The 22,115-nt window shown below is 34.4% G+C and overlaps 1 protein-coding gene across 3 annotated transcripts in view; it reads left to right on the top strand.

Annotated features, from left to right (window-relative positions):
• GABRB2 (gamma-aminobutyric acid type A receptor subunit beta2) overlaps positions 1 to 22,115 on the top strand; it is a 249,929-nt gene that overhangs the window by 204,377 nt on the left and 23,437 nt on the right. For 2 of the 3 annotated variants that reach the window (XM_064596592.1, XM_045901810.2), the window contains exons 8-9: positions 626 to 778; positions 4,068 to 4,312. In XM_064596592.1, coding sequence (XP_064452662.1) covers positions 626 to 778; positions 4,068 to 4,312 — 398 coding nt within the window. The remainder of the gene's footprint in view (positions 1 to 625; positions 779 to 4,067; positions 4,313 to 22,115) is intronic. The other variant, XM_064596593.1, reaches the window with a different exon arrangement.

Here is a 22,115-nt window from a genome sequence, read left to right on the forward strand (position 1 = left end):
CTCCCACAAATATCTTTGAAACCAGTGATTCTCCATCGTTCAGTGAGTCAGAAATCCCCTTAGAACTTTGATGGATTCAATGGAATCAGGAAAAAATGTGATCCATACATGTGAAAACCTTCACAGAACATTAGGGAGTTGCTGTGTACCTGAAGCCTTGCCATTGATCCCAGATTTACAATAAATTCTAGGGCTTGTGAAGAGATTTCTAAAATATGATCAGACTGTGCAGCCTTATTGTTATATACAAAAACTAAAACAAACAAACAAAAATCTTACAGGATAGTCTTGTTGAGAAACAGCTGAGGGGGAACAAAGGGGCTGTACCAAACTATCTTGTCTTCATAGTTGTAGAGAATGAGTATCTTTGATCGAGTGCCTGAGGCTGAGCAAGGAAGAACTGGAGTTCTTTTAACTACTCAGGAGTATGAGTGTACTCAACTCTGAGTGACTCTTGCTAATTAAAAGCCCGGTGTTCTCAGACTACTTTTGCAGGAGAAAGTGCCCTTCACCAGGAGCTAAAATTGAATTTAAGAAAGATACACAAACTACTTGCTGGCCTTAAAAGGAAAGTATCCTATAAATACTGATTGATAATGATGATGTTCTAAAATTGCCTTTCTAGGTTCCTATCCCAGGTTGTCCCTCAGCTTTAAGCTTAAGAGAAACATTGGTTACTTTATTCTGCAAACATACATGCCTTCCATCCTGATCACTATCCTCTCCTGGGTCTCCTTCTGGATTAATTATGATGCATCAGCTGCAAGAGTGGCATTAGGTAGGCCATTTTCTAACTGCTTATGGAGCTTGACTCTGTGTGTGCACGCGTGTATGCATGTGTGTGTGTGTATGTGCATGCACGTCCACTCACATCCTTTCCTTACCCTGGTATTTATGATGCGTGACAAGACTGGACTATGCACGTTACAGGAATTTGGCTGTGAGACTTTGGGTTATCTGATTCAGCATTAAATCAATTAAATACAAATTAAAACTCTTTCATGTCAAAATTAGTTAACCATATAGCAGTTGGTAATGAAATTAGTCCCGTCAATTTGATATTTTTATTGAAGCATAGTTCATGTAATATCACTTGATAATTGTTCAATTTGCATCGGTGCTTTCTTACCTGGAAAGAGCTCCCTTCTGTCTTTTTTTTTTTTTTTCTGAGCAGAAGACAAGGAAATGTATTATGCAACTAGCAGATAAGCAAAAAGATTTCTAAAGCCTTATTAAGATTTTGGAGTAGCAGGGTAGAGGGCAGAAGACAACAAAGTAAGATTGCTTGGAAATCATCCATAGCATCGCTTATCTTATGCTTGATTTTTTTTCTAACACCAGAGGAAGAGAATAAATTATATTTCATGAACATTTTTATGTTACTAACTTCAGATATAGTAAATTATGATCTTTTACACAATTTTTATTATTTTTAGTTCTGACTAAGCCCTTTAAAATGCTGGGCTGTTAACTTCTTCACTGTGATACCTCAATTCAATCATCACTTCCTTAGAGAAGTCATTCATTTATTCATTCCACAAATATTTGTTGAACACCTACTATGTGCCAAACATACTAGACACTAGAGATAAAGCAGTGCCCTTCTGGATGATATGCTAGCAGTAAAAAGACAATAAATATATTTTGCTTATAATATGTGAACTGTGTAATACAGTAAGTCTATAGAGGGAAATAAGCAAGGTAAGGGTGGGATATGCCAGGAGGTACAGTTTACAATAACTTCATTCAGAAATTATCGATGGAACAAAGACTTCAAGAAGACAGACTCACTTAAATGTCTGGATGGGAATATTCTAACCTATATAAAAATGCCCTGAGATAGGAAAGTGCCAAGGATGTCAGCGAGGTGGCCAGTGAAGTGAATGCAAGAGGGAGTTCAGGGGTCAAGATAATGTTGGGGAGAGGGGACTACAAGATTCTGAAGCAGCTCCAGGGCCATGATAAAGGTTTTGCTTTTATTCTGAGTGAAATTAGAGAGTCACTGAGTGAAGACGTGATATGATTTGATTTCAGATTGAAAGGAATAACTCTAGCTACTGTGTTAAGATTAGATTGTGGCAGTTCAAGAATGGAAGGGAGTCCAGTCCCCTGTGATATATTCTCTTAAAATACTAGAGAACTTCCTTTTGTAGACCAATTGCAGTTATAATTTATATTTATTTGGTTTGTGATGTCCCTTTTCTTCATGGTACTGAAAGATACATTGAAGAAATGTCCTTATCTAATTTTGCTTCCATTATACCTGTGATATCTCACACAATGAATGGTGTTCAGTAAATATTTGCTGAATAAAGTAATGAATGGAATTTATAAATATCCTCTTATTCCAAAGTGAAAATCTACTGTCAATTTAATGTCTGTTACAGGAATAATAAATAAATTATTTACTTTTTAAAAGAAATTTGTAAAATGTCTTTTGATGTGAGTAATTTATTACTTGGTCAGAAATATCTTAAAATGAGATTGAGGTAAAAAGCAAAATCAGCACTGTCAGTCTTATAATATACACGTTGAACAGGATAATCTGCAGTTGAAATAATGAAAAGATAAATGAAACTGGGAAATGTTTCAGAATGACTGATATTATAGAAAAGATACAAAAACTCTAAGACACCTAAAGTAAGAACAGAGTTTTTCTGGCCCTGCTCAGAATCAGATATGCAACTTTATTTTTTCTATAGCTGTTTTATGAGCATGTAGAAAAACAAGACAAAAATTATTATCTTTTTAGAGAAATAAAATTAAATCAGAAAACTTACACTTCCAAAAAATCATAGAAATGAAACTTAACTCAGCTTTCTGAGTCAGAGAGACCCCCATTCAAATGTTGATTATATCATTTCCCATCTGTGTGATCTTGATCTCTGGGCTCTATTTTTACATCACTATTTTGCTACAAAACTGGACCTTGCCATACTCAGGACTCTGGACTTCCAGTGCTTTTACCCAGCATATCTCTATCTATCCTTCCAATTGTAGAGGGAAACTACTGTTCACTGTTGGAGATGACCACTCAGGGGGATGAACAATTATAACTTGACCCAGCATGCCATTTCCCATAATCTTATAATGCTTCTATATTATTTATCTGTGCATTACATGCCTAGTTGCCCAATCCAGAAACATGAGGTCTAGACACCTGCCTCTTTGTTACCCATCATTTCCAGCTTCGATGTTTTTATAGTCATTTGTCTATATCATCTGTATAATACATTCACTGATTTCAGTACTATTGTGATTATTTTAATTTATTTTCTCTGTATCACATAGACGATTCTGAAAAACTATTAGCTGGTATTCTTTATTCCCGTCTTGTATGCTTTCCTTCTATCCTCCACACTAGTACCAGATTGATTGTCCTAAACACAATTTGTCCCTTGCTTCCCTGCTTAAAGCTGGTCAAAGGCCCCACCTCACCTTCAGTTTTAAGTTCAGACTCCCCATTAGGCTCTGTATATATGGCTTTCCATTATGAAGCCTTACTTAATCTTCACTCTGCTCTCCGTGCTTCCTGTCATATTCTATAATATACCCCATTCACTTTCTTGAGATGCTTTTGAAGAGCCCTGTCACACATAAAGCACACCTTTATAAAAGCTCTCTCTACCACACCTTGAGCTCCAGTCCTTGGTTGCTTGGGTATCTCCCACTCATCCTTCAGGACTCAGCTCCAGATTTTATTTCCTGACTTCTCTCCTGCTGCATCACGAGGCTCAACTAGGGTCTTCTCCATATCCTCAACGTTCACCCTATACAGATGTCTGCCATAGCATTTAATTCACATCTCTAGCCCCTCACTAGATATATAACTATAAATATAAAAATGTAAATAAAGGAAAAGTTTCCAAGTGATTAATTTTACTGTAAATTCATTATTTAAATGTGTCTTCAGGGCCTATCACAGCACAGGTATGTAATCAGTACCCAGTAAGTATTTTGTGGTGTATATGAATGAGTGAACGAGTACAATTAATCTTTCCAACTATAATGAAAGCAGCAAGGAAACAGGGACATTATGATTCTAAATCTGTCATTTTTTTTTTCAGGAATTACAACCGTTCTTACAATGACCACGATCAATACCCACCTGCGGGAGACTCTCCCTAAAATTCCCTATGTGAAGGCCATTGACATGTACCTGATGGGGTGCTTTGTCTTTGTTTTCATGGCCCTTCTGGAATATGCTTTGGTCAACTACATCTTTTTTGGGAGGGGACCCCAACGCCAAAAGAAGGCAGCTGAGAAAGCTGCTAGTGCCAACAATGAGAAGATGCGCCTGGATGTCAACAAGGTAAATTCAGAGGGCTAGCCCTCCTTGCTTCTTAAACTCATAGAAGAATGCCAGCAATATAGGTTAATGGCCTTGTTTAACAAATGAGGAAACCAAGGCCCAGGGAAGAGAATGGGTAGTTTTTCCAAAATCATAAAGTTAATTAGTGATGGAGGGACGATTAGGGCCAAAACTTATGATACAACATTTGGATACCCCTTACCTTAACAATAGGGTTTCCCAAACCATATTCATCTGAGAACTACCCTTGTGACTTTTTCCATATATGAATATAATGTGTACTGTTGTTGACTTTATATTTATTTACAGTTACTTTAAATAACTAACAAAGGAAATTTTATATCACTTAAATCTGTATTACTTGCTGGAAGATAATCTTAAGTGAGAAATATGAAACTATGTTATTAAATTCTAGGCTATACTAGATGAAGGCTCTGGGCCTGAGCCCATTCTCTGATTTAAAAGGGAGATAAACAAGTACAGAGATGTATTAAAGAGCCACCAGCAACAAATGAAGTCTTTCCCTTTGAAGTCATCAGGAGGATAGAAAGATAAGTGGAGGGGGGAAAAGAATAATTTTTTCCTTCAGTGACAGATAATCACTTAATGCCTTGCACATGTACCACTTAAGATCACTGGAGCACGTGACTATAAGAGACTGCCATCTTGCTTAAGTTACGCATAGTCAAAGAACAGTTTCCATGCAGTTCTAAACCCTGTTTAGTCTTTAAGGCAATGGTTCTCAACCTTGGGTGCCCAATTGACTGACTGGGAGAGCATTAACAAATACTGAAGCCTGATTCCTTTCCCAGAAATTCTTAATGCCTGGACATCATAATTTTTAAAAACTCTTCAAATTTCATTCTAATTTGCAGTCAAGATTTAGAATCTCCATTTTGAGGTTTTTGACAGCACTCCCAATGCATCCATCCCTTTATACTACCCAAATGTGACTTCACGTGGCTTCCTCTATCAAACTTTCTGCACTAAACAGAATATTTATAAATGTATTTTCCCATAGTCCAAATTTAAATCCTTCAAAATAGACAAAAAATAAGGTCTTATTTTAATATTTGCCATAAATAATGTTTATAAAGTAGTGCATAGTGTTAAATTTAATAAATAGTTCACTGTGATGAAACTAGGAAAACAGTAATACTTTTAAACCATCTGGAATTATTAACCATATCAATCATTATTTAATTGACATTTTAATATTTCTATCTTCAAGTGATTTCCAAGGATAGCACACCATAAATAATCTCTACAGTTGAATTTTATTTTGAGCAAACACAATGAGAGCTTCTAACTCACTAATGTTTTCACATATCCATAGGTCTCATTTGGGGGGGGGGGCTATTCTCTAAGAAAAGGCACTCCTTCCCTGGGAGATGATATTTGTAATGATGCAAATTTTAAGTATGACCTTTAAAAGCTAATGAACCACGGGTCTAGAAAATTGTCAATTTCTTTACAGTACCTGAGTTTTCACTTATTAGAATCTGTCAGTAGATTCCAACCTAGCATTATGGCTCTCTCAAGCTGTCAAACGAAAGAATGCTTTTTAAATCCATTCTATGATTTTTCTGATATTGTAGTGTTAGTTAATAAATAAACAAACAAATAAATAAATAAATAAATAAAACTATCTCAAAAGACTGCAGTTTGAAATGATTCTAAATCAATTGCCTAATGAAATGCTGACTTAATAAGATCACATCTGATCTCTTTTAACTTTCATCTACCCTATTTTTATGGCAATTTGCATTTAAATGATAAATTTAAGAGCCAGAGAGTGGCAGTTTTATAGCAAACTGAATCTGGAGAGCTTCAGAGTTTAAATTCAATGTACTGAGATGAGATAGAGAATGGTTCACTGGGCGAATACCCCACAGTGGTGAAAAGCCCATCCTCTTGGCTGAAGTTGGACCTACAATTCAGAGCATAGAATATGAGAGAACAAAAAAGATATCAGAGTTCTTCTAGAACAGTGGTTCTCAAAAACAGGTGATTTTTTCCCCCAGAGGATTTTTGATAATGTCTGTAGACATTTTGGATTGTCAAAACTGGGAGGAGGGAATTGTTACCAGTATCTAGTGAATAGAGGCCCAGGATGCTGCCAAACATCCTTCTGTGCTTTGAACAGCCTCCTCATAACAAACAACTATCCAGCCCCAAATGTCGATAATGCTGAGGTTAAAAAACCCTACTGTAATCCAATCCTCTAGTTTCAAACATAGGAAACTGAGGCCCAGAAAAATATAAGATGCTTGTCCTGTTCTTAAATCTCTTAAATACAAGTGGTTTCTCCACTTTCTTCAATCAAGATGTATAATATCAAGACATCAGGAGCTATAATTAGCACAACAGTTCTAAACAAGTATTTTGTAGTCAGTCAGATCCAGCATTTACCATCCACTTACAGTTGTGTGACAGTACCTAATAAACAAATAAGCAAGCAAGCAAGCAAGCCTCTCTGACCCTTCAGTTTCTTCATCTGTAAAAATGGGGTTAATGCCTCTCTCATAAGTTATTATGAAGATTATTTGTGATGATGTGTAGAGAGGATAACATAGTCCTCAATATATGGTAAATACTCTAAAAGGTAAATACTAATAAAATATTAAAATATTATAAATGATAGGGATTATTACTTTTTAAAGTAAAATTTATAGTCTCCAGACATATTGCCAATGTTTGTGTATTTTACAGTGTAAATATATAGCATATAGGGTGAAATCCCATTCCTAAAAGAGAGTACTATCTGCAGAGGAATGTTTCATGTTAGAAGTTTTAAAGTCAGTGCAAGGAAATAATCTTTCAACAGGTATTAGCTATAAAATCTATAGCAAACCAGCTACAAACTTTATCATTTCTTAGGCCAGAAAACTTAGAGCCATCTTGATTTGATTAAAACAAAAGGTGACCATCTCACATTCCATACTCCCATGGTTTCTTTTTTAACCCAGCATGAAGGATTAGAGATCTACATAGGGCTCTGATTGCACATCACTTTCTTTTGTGTTGGCATCATGAATAATGCCACTCTATTTCTTATCAAGAATGTCCCTTCTTTTCAACTGTAATTCTAATTTTTTTCTTTTTTTTTTTTTCTAAAGCTGGGGCACATATAATCAGCTAAGGATTGTTGGATGCTCTGGAAAAATCAGTCACTAGGAGAGGGATTGACCTTTTCAGCTTCTCTTGATGGTTTCCTAGAGACGCAGGCAGCATGTCAGATCATCTAAAGTGATTTTTAAACCGGGCTCTGTCCTGAGGTCAGGGAGGGATGAATATGGGAAGCCTAGCCAAGTGGGAGCCAACTGTTTCTTCGAGGGCATACTTCCACATTTTTCTAATCTCTGTATTGGTTTCCTGTAAATTTTTAATTTAACAAGAGTATATGCAGCTCTTAAAACAATTCTTATCTTGCCATTTAATTGATGCAAAAAATAAGGCTCTTAAGGAGAGTAAAATACCCAAGGTTGCATAACAAAATTAATAAAATTTCTGAGACTTGATCTGGATTTTCCAGTCTATATCTGGTATACATTCTGCTATGCTAGCAAGTACAAAAACAATATAAAATTTAAAACGATTCCACATTACTCCATATATTCAATTCAGTTGACTTCACCTGAAAAAAAAAAAAAATCACATCTGTTTACACACTAGAGTCCATGGCCAACAAACTGTATCACTTTCATTGTCTTCATGTGACAAATTAAGTCGTAAAATACTAAGAATTTTAAATAAACCTCAAACCGAAAAGAGGTCTACTGAATATTTTTCCAAGTATCTTCTAGAGTTGTTAATTAAAAAACAAAACAAAACAATATATATATATAATTATTTTATATATAATTATATATATAAAATATATATAATTTATATATATATATATATATATAAAATCTCTATCCTAGTGTTAGGAGAGTCCTTCCTATTATCCCTTGCATTCTTCTATTTGTGTGTGTGTGTGTGTGTATGTTTCCTTATAGAATTTGCTCTTGATTAATTTCACTTCCTTTTCTTGCTTATGCCTTCAAGTTTTCAACTCTCCTTTCTTTTAAGCTTTATGTTGCTCATTGTTTATTTTGTTGCCAATAACTAAGTATATGTATATTTGAGAATTTAGTTACTCCTGCCATTTCACCACGTTGACTCCTACATATCTGAAAAGCCTCCAATATCTTAATTGCAATGAGGGACCCATAACCACCAGTTTTCCAAATAGAGCTGTGCCAAAAAGATCTCCATTTGGGGAGCATTCTTTATTCTGTGTTCACAGGTGTTGCGAGTCTCTGTGTTGCCTTTATCCATTGTGCCTAATTTTTGGTAATGCAAAGCTACTAAAACTTTTTAAATCTATTTATTTCTAGTGCTTGGAATTAGATTTTTTTAAATGATACATTAAGAAAATACAGCTAATTCAAAATCCACTCTCTGTTAGCATCAGTCTTTCTAAAGACCAGTAGCATTTATCTATATCAATTTACTTTAACCACAAATCCTATTCTACTGGCATCAGTCGACTTAATTAGCACATTCTCTACTTTGTCTTCCAGATTTTTTATAAAGATATTAAACAAAATGGGACCCAATATCGATCCTTGTGGGACCCAACTGGAAACCTCTCCCCAACTAGACGGACTACCAATTACGATTTCTCTCTGTATACGGTTAGATAGCCAGTTTTTAATCCATTTATTTGTATTTTTGTTGGAGCCAATTTGCTTAGCTGTTCCCTGTAAAATAATGTATGGGGTCTTTGCAGATAACCTATGGACTTATATCCACAGAGACTTGGAAATAACTTAAATGTTTTCATGAGACCTAAATGGAATTTTCCTGTTGTTTTTTTTTTTTAATATAGCTATGATGAGCCTAAGCTTCAGTGTTCTATTCAGTCATTATTCTTGTGCTAGAGAAAGAAACCAAGTGCATCATATTTTGAGATTCCTTTTCATTTGTATTGAGAGAATAGAATGTCATTATATACTGTGGCATTTCTTAGTTTTCTTGTGTTTCTTTTGGTTAGTGGAATAGGTAGAGAATTATACATCCTTCTATTGGTTGGCTCAAAATTTAAGGACTTATATTTTCTGTCGTAGATTATTAATTTATGTCTAGGAATGTTATGTTTGCATCAAGTCCTTGTTGCTTTATTGTTATATATTTTACAAATAACTATTACCTTGGTGGACTCGGCATTATTATAATGATAGGTAAAAGGCAATAATTGAGATTGTTCTTTGTTATAGCTCTTGACTTAAATTAATTCCAAAGAAAACCTTTTTTTTTTTTTTTTTTTGCTAATACTTACAGTTTAGTTTCTGAATCCTCATGTGTTTGCAATTCTTAATTGGCAAATTGTCATTCATATTGCCCTCCGCTCCAGGAGGAGGAGAATTGTCCCCATTCTACCTTATCATCCACTACTTATCCAACTACATTTTTTAAAAATTTCTATTTCTTGGTGAGACAGTGAATGATAGTGAATGCTTGTAAATCTTTCCTATGAGGACTTGATGCTTAACAAGCTGTTATTGTACCCTCTGAGTATCATGTTTTTCTCTAATTTTACTGTTCTGACCCAAGATTCCTCAATTCCAAATTTTTATTGCCTTTGGGTGGGAGAAAGGTATGGTTTATCTATTAAATTACTACTCTGTTATGGTGTTTTAACCTGCCTTTCAACTTTATTACTTGTTGTGGTATGCATAGTAACAAGAGTCTGATAAATGGTATTAGGTAGATTCCAGGAGAAGAGATATTTGACATTTTGCCATCACTAATTTAGTCCTAGTTCCCTAAACATCCAGCCCCTACTGTGTCTGTTCTCCTAGGCTATCTTATTTGTGTTGTTGATGCTGTTCTTGTTTTTAACTCTAGCTACTCTTGTTAAAATTGAAGTAGACTGATTTGGTTGGGCAGTATTCTGGATAGAATGCTAATCATTTAGAAGAAAACATGTTTGACAGTTGGAATTTGGGTTTATGATGAAAACAATCGAAGAATATTGTATTTTTCAAAACCAAAACCAAAGTATACTGCATGATTGTTCTAGTGACTGGGTAAAGTTACATGAAAATTCAGGAAAATCCCCAGATTGTGAGGTTATTTCAAAGACAAGTTGCCTCTTTGGTGCATTCAATTTTTCAACTGATGGTTTGAAAGAGTTAATGATACTCTAATGCCATGATTTAGATCCTAATTTGTTAAGAACTCTTTCCCTATTTCCTTAAACATTATCTTAAAGAGAATGTTCAATCATTTACATTGAAATATGAATCTTAATGTCTTCTGCTTTAATGCTTTTTTTTTGTTGGGTATGTCTTTATTCTGTCCTTCAAGTTCTCTTTTAAGTTCAAATTTAGTGTATGAAATAAGGACTGGTATTCAATAGTTTGAATAATGATCTATTAAATATGTAACCTATAAAAACATCAAGATGTATGTGACAGTCCTCCAAGGCAATAGGGTCCACTGGGAAAATGGTGCCTTTTAGAATCAGACTGAACTGGGTTTACATTCAGACATGGTCTTTTATGAGCTATGTGACATTAGATGTTTAACATTTCCACCCTTCAGGTTACTCAACTGAAAACTAAAACACTAATTTCTGCCTCATGGAGCTGCTGAGGGGATTAAATGAGATAATCATGTTAAGGGCCTTATATAGTACCAGACAAAGAGCACTCAATAAATAGTTGCTATTATTCTGGAGATGGTAGTAGAGAATGTATATCTTTCTCATTTTTTTCTTTTTTTCTTAGTTTTGTTACTATATTTCTAATTATAAAACTAATTCATGATTTTTTAATGTATAAAAGACCATGAAAACTGTCTATAGCTCCACACCCAGGCATAATCATTGTTAAAATTGCCTTTTATTCACATGACATACTCTTATTTAAAGAATTATGCCCTGCTATTGTGTATACTGCTATTTTCCACTTCCCTTTTTGTACTTCAAGTATAAATATACGTCATTTCTAATAGCTACAAGATACTTTATTGATATATGTACCATAATTTATGTAACGAGAACCTATCGTTAGATATTTACATTGTTTCCAAGTGGTTTTCCATTATAAACAACACTAAGCATTCCATTGCTACATGTTTGTACACCATTGATTCCTGATATACTGCTTAAAATGGAATTGCTGGGTAAAAAAAAGTACCTGCCTTTAAAATGGTGATACATTATTGCCAAGTTGTTCCCTAGTAAAGTTCTGCTATAGTTTACATACCTACCAGCGCCTTATGAGAACGGGCAGTACACACACACACACACACACACACACACACACAATGTCACCCAGCCCTTAAAATGACAGAGAGACAGAAAACTGATGCCGGTGTCCAATCGAAAAAGTGTTAGGAAGTAAAGGTAGAAGAATTCAGAACCTATGTCCTCTCTATTCAAAAGCCATAGAGAATAAAACAGCAATAGAAAGAACAAAACAAAAACAATCAACACTCAACTCAAACTGAAACTCTACAGAGAGACAGAGATGCATAAGCAGGGTCAGTATTCATGCAGGCAGAATCCAGGCAAACCCACCCAAGCTATATTTGAACAAATGGGGGAGCCATTAGACACATCTAAGCAAGGAAACAGCATGGCAGCTCTGTAAGAAAACTATAAATGACTCTATCCTCTTAGGCAGAGAAAGAAAGGAAGTCAGGATGCTAAAGACAGATAACTCTTACTGGAAAAAAAATACTTCAGGAAAAATTAAAATTTCCCTAAAAAAAGCTTTTTCTCACCAAAAATTGGAAGAGAGTATGAAACAAAAGATCAAGGATGGGATGATAAACAAGGTGCTAGGAGGTGATTAAGAAGGCAAAAATGAAGACAAAGCAATCTCTGTAGAAACTAGTAACTGAATCTAAAATAGTAAGAAAGAGAGTAAGCGTGGCAAAGAATCAATGCAGTAACACAAGAGTTCAGATTGTAGAACATCATGCCAAATGGAGAGAAGAGAGATGCAGAGAGAAAAACCACTTAGAAAAAGACATAATAAATATGTAAAACAGGTACAGGAGATTAAATATGCAGAATCATGTTGTTAGTATAGAATGGAATAAAATGGAATAGAAAAAATCTGATGTCAATAATTATAATAATGAATACTTATTGAATGCCTTTTCTGTTTTTAGACACTTTACATATATTACAACGTGACATAGTTCTTATTATTATCCTTTGTTGTAGTAATTATAATTTTACAGATGAAGAACTGAGACCCAGAGTGTGTAATTAACTTGCTTAAGGTTAGACAGCTAAGAAATGGTTGAACAGAAAATATGACTACAAGCTACACTCTTAACAAATATGCTAGACATTATATATTTATACATACCTGCAATGAAATTAATCAGTAAGCCAAAAGGATGTACTGGGTTCCAAGGTAAAAATTATACAATCTCATTTCCACCTTATTATATTCTCCTGACATTACTAAACTTCCAGTCAGAAATAGTGAATGATCTACAAGGAAGGAAAAAAAAAGTTAGGACTCAAACTACTCCATAACAATATTAAATTTTGTAAAATAATGGAAAAACGTCACAGGGCTCTGAAGGGAGAAAATGTAACCTAAGAATATTATTATTGATAGATAAAGGCAAAAGAAAATAAACTATCCTCAGTATCCAACATTTAGTGAATAGAGCATCCATGACACCTTATTTAAAAAGCTTCATATAAATTAATTAATTAATTAATTAATTAATTAAAAAAATAAAAAAGTTTCATAAAAAAGTCTCACCCCATTTAAAGATAGTCAAAGTAAGGAAATTTAGACTAGGAAAGCCGTGTGCTAAGCATTCAGAACTAAAGACAGCATGTCAATCTAAAGCTAAACAGCTCCAGAAATTAAAGTTACAGAATAAAAGATAATTCAATTATTTTAAAAAACTAAATACTATATAAAAAGAATAAATCAGGATATGTATTTTTGAAGAGGGAGAAAGTATTGTTCCCTAGTTCACAGCAAGGACTCAACATTTACTCTTTATCTTTAGAGTTTATGAATCAAGAAGTTGAAGATTAAGGATATGTTTGAAATTAACAGATTATTATGACTGTGTTTCTTGAAGGATGTACCATAGACTGCCTACATTAGGATCATCTGGGGTGCTTGCTTAAAAAGTAGATTCCACTTGAGATCTCGTAAATCACAATTTTTAGTGGGACAGCTGAGGAATCTGCATTTTATCTCCCAGATCTGTCGTATCCACTGAAACATGAAAGTTTAAGGATCAGGATCAGTATGATGAACTGACAATTCATCGTATACAAACCTTAGATAATAAGAAGGAGATAAAGAAAGTTGCAGATAAGGCATCTAAAGCTAGATGTCAGAAGAAAAGATAAGGACAACTTAAAAGCAAATTTAGAGCATAAATTAAGGTGATAGAATTAAAACCAAACTTGTCTTAACTGCTATAACTAGAGCACCTAATCAACTTTATCAGAAGATTAATATTCTTAGATTAAATCAAGCAACTAAACCCAACAAAATGCTATTTATTAGAGACACCTTTAAAGTAAAGGTATTGAGAAATATTCTTTGTAAAGTCATAGGCAGAACCAAATGGGGCGAATGCAAGTCTGAGGATAACTGAGGATTGGATAGTATTACTTTTTAATAGTATTAATATTATGACTATTATTAGGTTATAAGGATGAATTGGAGGTAAAAAAATATCGACTGAGAGATATCCAAAATAAAGGTGTTATCATTGATTAATAATTTATATGTAATTCATAAAATTAAAATTGAAACAGCATCCAAATAAAATGATAGGAAATAAAAAGAGAAAATGATAGAAACATTACCTGAGTCATGTATTTAATAAAGTTTATTAGTTGTATAACCTCATTTTTATACAACTCATGTGTCAAAGATAGAATAAAAATTAATTTGAAGAACATCTAGAAAATAACGGCAATTTAAAATACTATATAATTAATTCCAAGGGATATGGTTAAAGTAATAGTGGGAGAGTTATAGTTTCAAACACATTTCTAGCAAGTAATTTTAAAAAGTGAATTAAATGCACAATTCAAAAAGTTAAAAAAAAGATCAACAATATATCTAAAGAAGCAGAAGGTAATTCATCAAGATCAATTATAAGTTAACAAAATAGAAAATCAAAATAAAATAATGTACAAATAAATCAGTTCTTTTAGGGACACCTGGGTGACTCAGTGGGTTGAGCATCCGCCTTCAGCTCAGGTCATGATCCCAGGGTCCTGGGATCAAGTCCCATGTCAGGCTCCTTGCTCAGCGGGGAGCCTGCTTCTCTCTCTGTCTGCTACTCCCCCTGCTTGTGCTCTCTCTCTCTGACAAATAAATAAATAAAATTTTAAAAAATAAATATATCAGTTCTTTTAAAAAAAATAGGTAAAATAGGGAAATAATTGATCAAGGAAAAGCTTATTAAAGAAGCAAAGAAGGAGCCAAAGTAGAAATTTTTTAAAGGCATAATTGTTTTTTTAAAGGTGAAATTAAAAGAAAATTATGCAAAGATCTTAGAAAATGTGGATAAAATATATGATATTCTTAGAAAATATAAATTAGCAAACTAACCTAGCAGAAAGAGAAAACAAAAACAGCAATTACCAAAGATAAAACTAAGAAAACTGACAAAACAATGTAACCCCACTCCAGCCAGAAGGCCTCAGCAATAAATCTTGTCAAATATTATAAGCAAATACTTCCAGTGCCAAAACCATATCTGAGAAAAACAAAAGTATATGAAAAAAAGCTATGAATCCACTTTATCAATGAATATTTCAGTGGAGAAAAAAAAATCTCTAAATATCAAGTTTAACCCAAAAAATATTAAAAGCAAACTGCAACATAAGCACATACTGTCATTTCAAAATAAAATTATAATATAATTTACCATATTAATACATTGAAAAGGTGAAAATTTTTTCATCCTTCCAGTAGATTGCCAAGAGACATTCAAAGGTATTCAGTATTCATTTTTGGTTGTAAATTTAAAATCCCTTAGGAAATTGGGAAATGATGGGTATTTTTCTTGCTGTTTCTTTACTTCTCTTCATCTAATCAAAAGCTCTCTCTTACATTTTGTCTTAGGGTGGAAAAGTAAAGGCAGGGACAAGAAATGGATGCTTACCATCACACTATTATTTAATTTTATAAAAATTATTAGCCAGTGAAACTACATGAGAAAAAATAAGGAATGTTAGAAAAGGAGGAAAAAGGATTTCACTCTTAGCAAAAAAAAAAAAAAAGAAAGAAAAAAATTCAGGGAGAAACTTTTAGAAACCTTATGAGAAAGGAGAAAGGGAAGTTTTCACAGCTTTTCTATATAAAGTGTATATAAACAATAATAAAAATATTGGAAGGAAAGGAAAGAGCCCTTTTATTACTAGTAATGTTTCTGATGAAAGAAAAATTTCTTAAAAAACTTACTTTTTTAAAAAAGTTAACATTTTAAGAGAATCAGTTTTTTTCTAAATTATTCTATGAGTTTAGTGAAATCCCATTGGATGACCAATGGCTTCCTTTGAAGCTTTGATCTTTAGTGGTTTGTTTTAGAACTTTGATAGAGTAATTCTAAAGTTTTTTTGGAAGAAAAAAATACATGTGAAGAATCAGGAAAGTGAAAAAAAATAAGAAAAGAATAGCTCTACAAGAAGTTTAAATGAATTATAAAACCAGAGTGATTAATGCAGTATAGAACTGAATCAGTGCCATCTAAATGAAGAGCACAGAAATTGTCTTAGAAACATTAGAAAATTAAATTATTAATAAAAGTATCATTTAATATCACTGGGAGATGTGAGCTATTTAATAAACAGTGGTGAGAAATTGGATGGTCTGACCATTTGGGGATATTTAAATGTAATACCATACATCTAACCCACCCCTTCCTCCAGATTAAATTCTCGATAAATTAAAGAGCTAGGTATTTTTTAAAGAGGAAAAGAGCTAGGTATTTTTTAAAGAGGAAAAGATACATAAAAAGCAGAAAATCATGTATAAATATTTTAATAAACATGGATTAGGTAAAATAAGACAGGAAATCTAGAATCCAGAAAAGAATAATATATTTGAGCTTGTAAAAATGTTTAATTTCTGTATTTTTCTTTTTCTCTTATCATTCTCATCAGGTAAAGCTTTTCTTTCCACAAGGAACATAATTTTTTGTCTTTTTCTAATTACTAATTGCTTTTTAAAGCATATGGTTATTTTCAATTAATAATCCCACTTTTAAATCCCACTTTTTGAGGGGAAAAACAATCAAAATGTTTTATAATCATTTTTTTTAAGATTTTTTTTTTTTTTAATTTGAGAGAGAGAGAGAGCATCAGCAGGGGGGGAGGAGCAGAGGGACAAGCAGACTCCCTGCTGAGCTGGAAGCTGAGCTCAGGGCTGGATCCCAGGACCTCCCAGAACCCCAGGATCATGACCTGAGGCGAAGGCAGATGCTTAAGTGACTGAGCCCCCCCAGGTGTCCCTATAGTCATTTTTTTTCACGCATCTGTTTCATCTGTTTATACTTTTATATGAGCAGATTCTCTTTCTCATTTTCCCTTCAACAGTATTGATTATTGATTGTTCTTCACAATTTATTATGGGTATAATCTTATGTTAACTTGTATTTCCCACATTTCTTAAGCAATTTAATAACTTTTCATATAGTTAATGTGGTGAAATCAGCTTCCCTGTGAGTTGCCTATGGTTACTCTTTTTTTTTTTTTTAAGATTTTATTTATTTATTTGAGAGAGAGAGAGCATTGGGAGCGGGCAGAGGGACAAGCAGACTCCCCACTGAGTGGGGAGCCCAACACCAGTCTTGATCCTAGGACCCTGAGATCATGACCTGAGCCCAAGTCAGATGCTTAACAGACTGAGCCACCCAGGAGCCCCTTGTCTATGATTACTCTTATCCATTTCTCTTTTTTCAGTTTCAAGAGGTCTAAATATAATAAATATACTAACCATTTATTAGTATGTGCATTGCAGATATTTTTCCCAAGTTCTCACTCATTCCATAACAAGTTTTCAATTTTTATATTGTCTAATTATTTATACTTTTGTAATTTCTGCATTTTCTGGAATGTATAAAAATTCCTCTTGAAACTCTAAGTTAGGCATATGGTCTAATGAATTTTTCTGAAAGTTTTTTTTTTCCTTTTCATACTTTTTGATTATTTTGTGTTTTACATTTAATCCATCTTAAATAATATATTATTGTTAGTGCAAGATAATGATCAACTTTATATTTTTCCAGGGGTAAAACCAATAGCACTAGCATTATTGTATTTTTACATGTTAAAAATCCATTTTCCCAGTGGTTACATTTGGAGAGTGGGATGGGATGATAAAAGACTTCCATTTTTCATTCTATATCTTTCTGTAGTGTTTGAACTGTTATAATGAGCGTATATTACTTTTAAAATTTAAAACAGGGTGTAAGTGTGATATATATACATACTCCCACTCAATTTGCCAGTATGAGCCTAGACCCATTTATTACAATCTCTCTTTCTTACACAGAGACACACACACACTTACTCACCATACCTACCACACCCATACAGACACAAACCACACACAGATACAATTCCTACTTATCCCAATGCTTCATATATCACCTAGCCAGAATAACTCAATTACATATAAATAGCACATTTTTGGTAATTATTGCTTATATTCTCATAATTATTGCTATCAGAAAGAAAAAGAAGGAAGGACGGAAGCAGGGAGTAAGGAGAGGGAGGGAAGAAGAGAGAAAGAGGGAGAGAATGGTGTGGGCTGAATAGTAACTGGTCTGCCTTGGGAGCAGTCAAGCCCATGCTGTCTGACCTTCTTGTTGATGTTGTCACCAGTGATACAGTTAGACAAAGAGACCTCTACTGTTGTTGTTTTTTTTTTAACTTGAACATACCCATAGCAACACTGCCCATGGATCCCTGCAGATAGAGTTCCCCATGAAAAAATTAATCCTCTAACTTGGTGCAGCAACCTGAAATTCAGATGACTCGAGATTTAAGTTTTAATTCTGACACTTAAGCCATACTTATAATATCGAGAAGTCAACCTGTCCTGCAAAATAAGGATGTGATCTCCAAGACCTCAACCACCTTAAAAATCATGTGGTTCTAGAATGTTTACTGAGCTTTCTTGCCTGAAATTCGTTAGTTCCATAGCTTCCTTTTGATTAAACCTCCTATCACTTATTTCTACTACAAGTAATTGCTTATTAATTTAAAATTTATAAACAGTTGCACAGAGTTTATATCATACTCTGTGGTTAAAAACCGTTTTATTTTGGGTGCCTGGGTGGCCCAGTCGTTAAGCGTCTGCCTTCAGCTCGGGTCATGATCCCAGGGTCCTGGGATCGAGCCCCTCATCGGGCTCCCTGCTCGGCGGGAAGCCTGCTTCTCCCTCTCCCACTCCCCCTGCTGTGTTCCTCTCTTGCTGTCTCTCTCTCCGTCAAATAAATAAATAAAATCTTAAAAAAGAAAACCATTTTATTTAATAATGTTCCTTTTGGAAAAATGTGGAAAAATGGCTATAGAGAGAAATATTATAAAACAATTTCCTGGGTTAGGAACAACTAAAAGTACTAGGAATCCAAGTCCTATTCTAAAATTAACTCATCTAAATAAGATATAATTCTTACATTGGATAAATCAGAATGTAAATTAAATGTAAGCTATAAAGAAGGTAGTAAGTAGCCAAGTAGGCAGGTCCATTAGATTATGATAATATTGTGTCCTGGTATAGTATTTATACTTTTTCAATGTCCTTCAATTATCTCAAAAATAACCAGATACATAGAGGGTAAATATAACCCATTTTATAAATGAGTAAATGGAACAGACACCTAGGCATTCACTGACGAAACACATTTTCAGGACCAAAACCTCTTGAATCTTACTGCCATGTTCTTGTCCATTGCCTGGTCAGTTTCTCTGTTGAGTCACTTCTTTTTTTTTTTTTTTTTTTTTTTTTTTTTTTAAGATTTTACTTATTTGACAAAGAGAGAGACAGCCAGAGAGGGAACACAAGCAGGGTGAGTGGGAAAGGGAGAAGCAGGCTTCCCGCAGAGTAGGGAGCCCGGTGTGGGGCTCCATCCCAGGACCGTGGGATCATGTGTTGAGTCCCTTCTTAATCAGAGAAACTGGTTATCTCCTGTCCTACAAGGAGGCCAATGTTTACCAACTATGACTCATTTCCCTTCAATCTGTTTTTTTTTTTTGTAGAATGAGAACCACAACCAAAGAGTTAAATTTTGAAAACATATTTGTTCTGTCAGAGGGCCCGTGTTGCCAGTAAACAAAATTTAGCAAACAACAGAAAAAGTATATATATAATACTTTGTGGTTTTTCAAAGCACTAGTAATACATTACCTCTTCAGGTGCTCCATTCCATTCTAGAATTCGAAATACAGTACCGCTAACATATACCAATACCATGTCGCTTAAATCGGTACTGGAAGTCAAGCACAACTTGTGGATTATTACCATAGTCTTTAAGCAAAGACATGCAATAGTTTTCAATTTTAAGACAAAGCTTCACTTTTGAAGAGCTCCTGAAGTTAGTATGATACTTACCTATACTGTAAACATATAATTTCTTTCCTTTTCTCCTTAATAAAAACCTGCCAGTAAATTAATGTATTTTGTAGTTTTAAAAATCTCAGATTTTAGAGGTGCATGGGTGACTCAGTCGTTAAGCGTCTGCCTTTGGCTCAGGTCGTGATCCCAGGGTCCTGGGATCGAGCCCCGCATCGGGCTCCCTGCTCGGCGGGAAGCCTGCTTCTCCCTCTCCCACTCCCCCTGCTTGTGTTCCCTCTCTCGCTGTGTCTCTCTCTGTCAAATAAATAAATAAAATCTTTAAATAAATAAATAAATAAATAAAAATAAAATCTCAGATTTTAGGAAATGTAGTAACAGTTGTAGTATAATGAATACAATTATTACTCAGAAAACTCTGGAAAGATTATGAATTGTTGAAAAATAGAAAACTGTGTGTTCCATGGGCAGCTCTGGGAATTAAGAACTGGCATTAAATTTTTATTAACCATCTTTCTATTAATATTAAATTATTTAAAAACAAAACAAAACAATTAAAGAACCTCCAGCAAGTCTTGTGATCCTAAAGAAATTAGGAGTTTTTTATGGCCTCTGCTGAGAAAAGGTTTACAGAATTGCTTGATGCTTGTTTAATTTTGGCAAAGAGCACCAAGAGAGACATAACAAAAATGGAACCTGACATAATTTTGAAATCTCCCTCAGCAATAAATAAGCTGTCTCTTTGCCTCTCAATACTACTACTAACTTCTGCTGTAGAAAATTTCTGGAAGCTGAACCAGCTTCAAAGACCCCATAGCCAGTTTCTTCCACTGAGTCCCAGATACTGCTATGACTCCCTAGCGGGGTAAGCATCTCTGAATCCTGGAGCGCAAGCCTGCTAACCCAGGTGCCACCCTGAGAGTGCACTGTGGTAAGAGTCCTCAACAGTGAATACTGCTTTCTGAAGCATTTTACATTTCCTCACTCATGTCAGGGTTGTTTACTTCAGCAGTTGGGAATGTTGGTCCCCTGATGCCAGCAACATGGGCTGCATTCCTGTTTGAGTCTTTCAGATACACGTTGCTCGCTTCACTGTAGCCAGCTGCAGGGCAGCCTTAAACTTTTCTCACAAGGGACAAGATTTAGAAGGAACATCACAAATGTGTTGATCATTCAGCAAGTTTACCAAATTATTGCTCTTGGAGAGTACCACAGCTGTTAAGAGCACAGACATACCCGGCTTCATCAAACCTACTCGATTCTGAATTTGAGACCGTCCTGTGTTTAAGCCCCATAATTCTCACTTATTAGATATGTCAGCCTGAGAAAGCTCTCTGAGCCTCAGTTTCCTAATTTGTAAAATAGGGCTGACTGTTCTACCCTCAAAAGATAGTTTTAAGGATTGCAGGAGGAAATATGAGGAAGTACTTGGAAAGTAAGCATTTCTTAAGCACTAACCTCAAAATTGATGTCTATCGTGAAAAGGATTGCAACCTCAAAATTGATGTTTATTGTGAAAACGATTGCAAGGGCAGAACTCTGACTTTTCCCATTTCTCAAGATTTGTTTCTAAATTCAGAAGCACTGTCTCCATCAGTCTGATGGAACAGTCCACTGCCCCTATAATATTCTTTTAAATTATGTGACATAATCAGAATGAATAGTACATAGTATACATGATACATGCTACTGAGTTTCTTGCTACTGAGGTGTTAATTTTAAATGCATCTTCTGGAAAAGCTTCACAGAGTAAAAGACACATTCCATTTCAGGGGAAACAAAAGAGCAAGGAGCTCTTCTATCCTGCCAGGATATACATAGCTATGACAGAATAACAGTATTTTAACCCTTAAAAGAATATGAATTGATCTTCTCATTTTATAAATGAAGAAACCGATACCCAGAGAAATAGACTGACTAGTCCATGGACACAAAGCAGTTAAATAACAAAGACCCCAATTCTGTGGCATAACCTGCCCATTGTGCCGCACTGCCTTTCACTCCCTGACTTGACAATACATAATAATTTGATCTGCATCCTTCCTCAATCCCTTGCATTTTTCAACAAAGTACTCTGACAAATATTAGTAAACAGGAAACCATTCTGGTGCATTGGAAATTGTTCCATCCTGCTCCTACCCAGTATGTAACATTGAACAAAGCACTTCTGAACTACTACTAATATATCTAAAAAACTAACATTTACCAAGAGTTTACAAGTG

This window comes from Mirounga angustirostris, unplaced genomic scaffold (genome assembly GCF_029215605.1).
Source record: "Mirounga angustirostris isolate CCGP_5_RB_7025 unplaced genomic scaffold, mMirAng1.0.hap1 SCAF_7, whole genome shotgun sequence".
NCBI classification, from domain to species: domain Eukaryota; kingdom Metazoa; phylum Chordata; class Mammalia; order Carnivora; family Phocidae; genus Mirounga; species Mirounga angustirostris.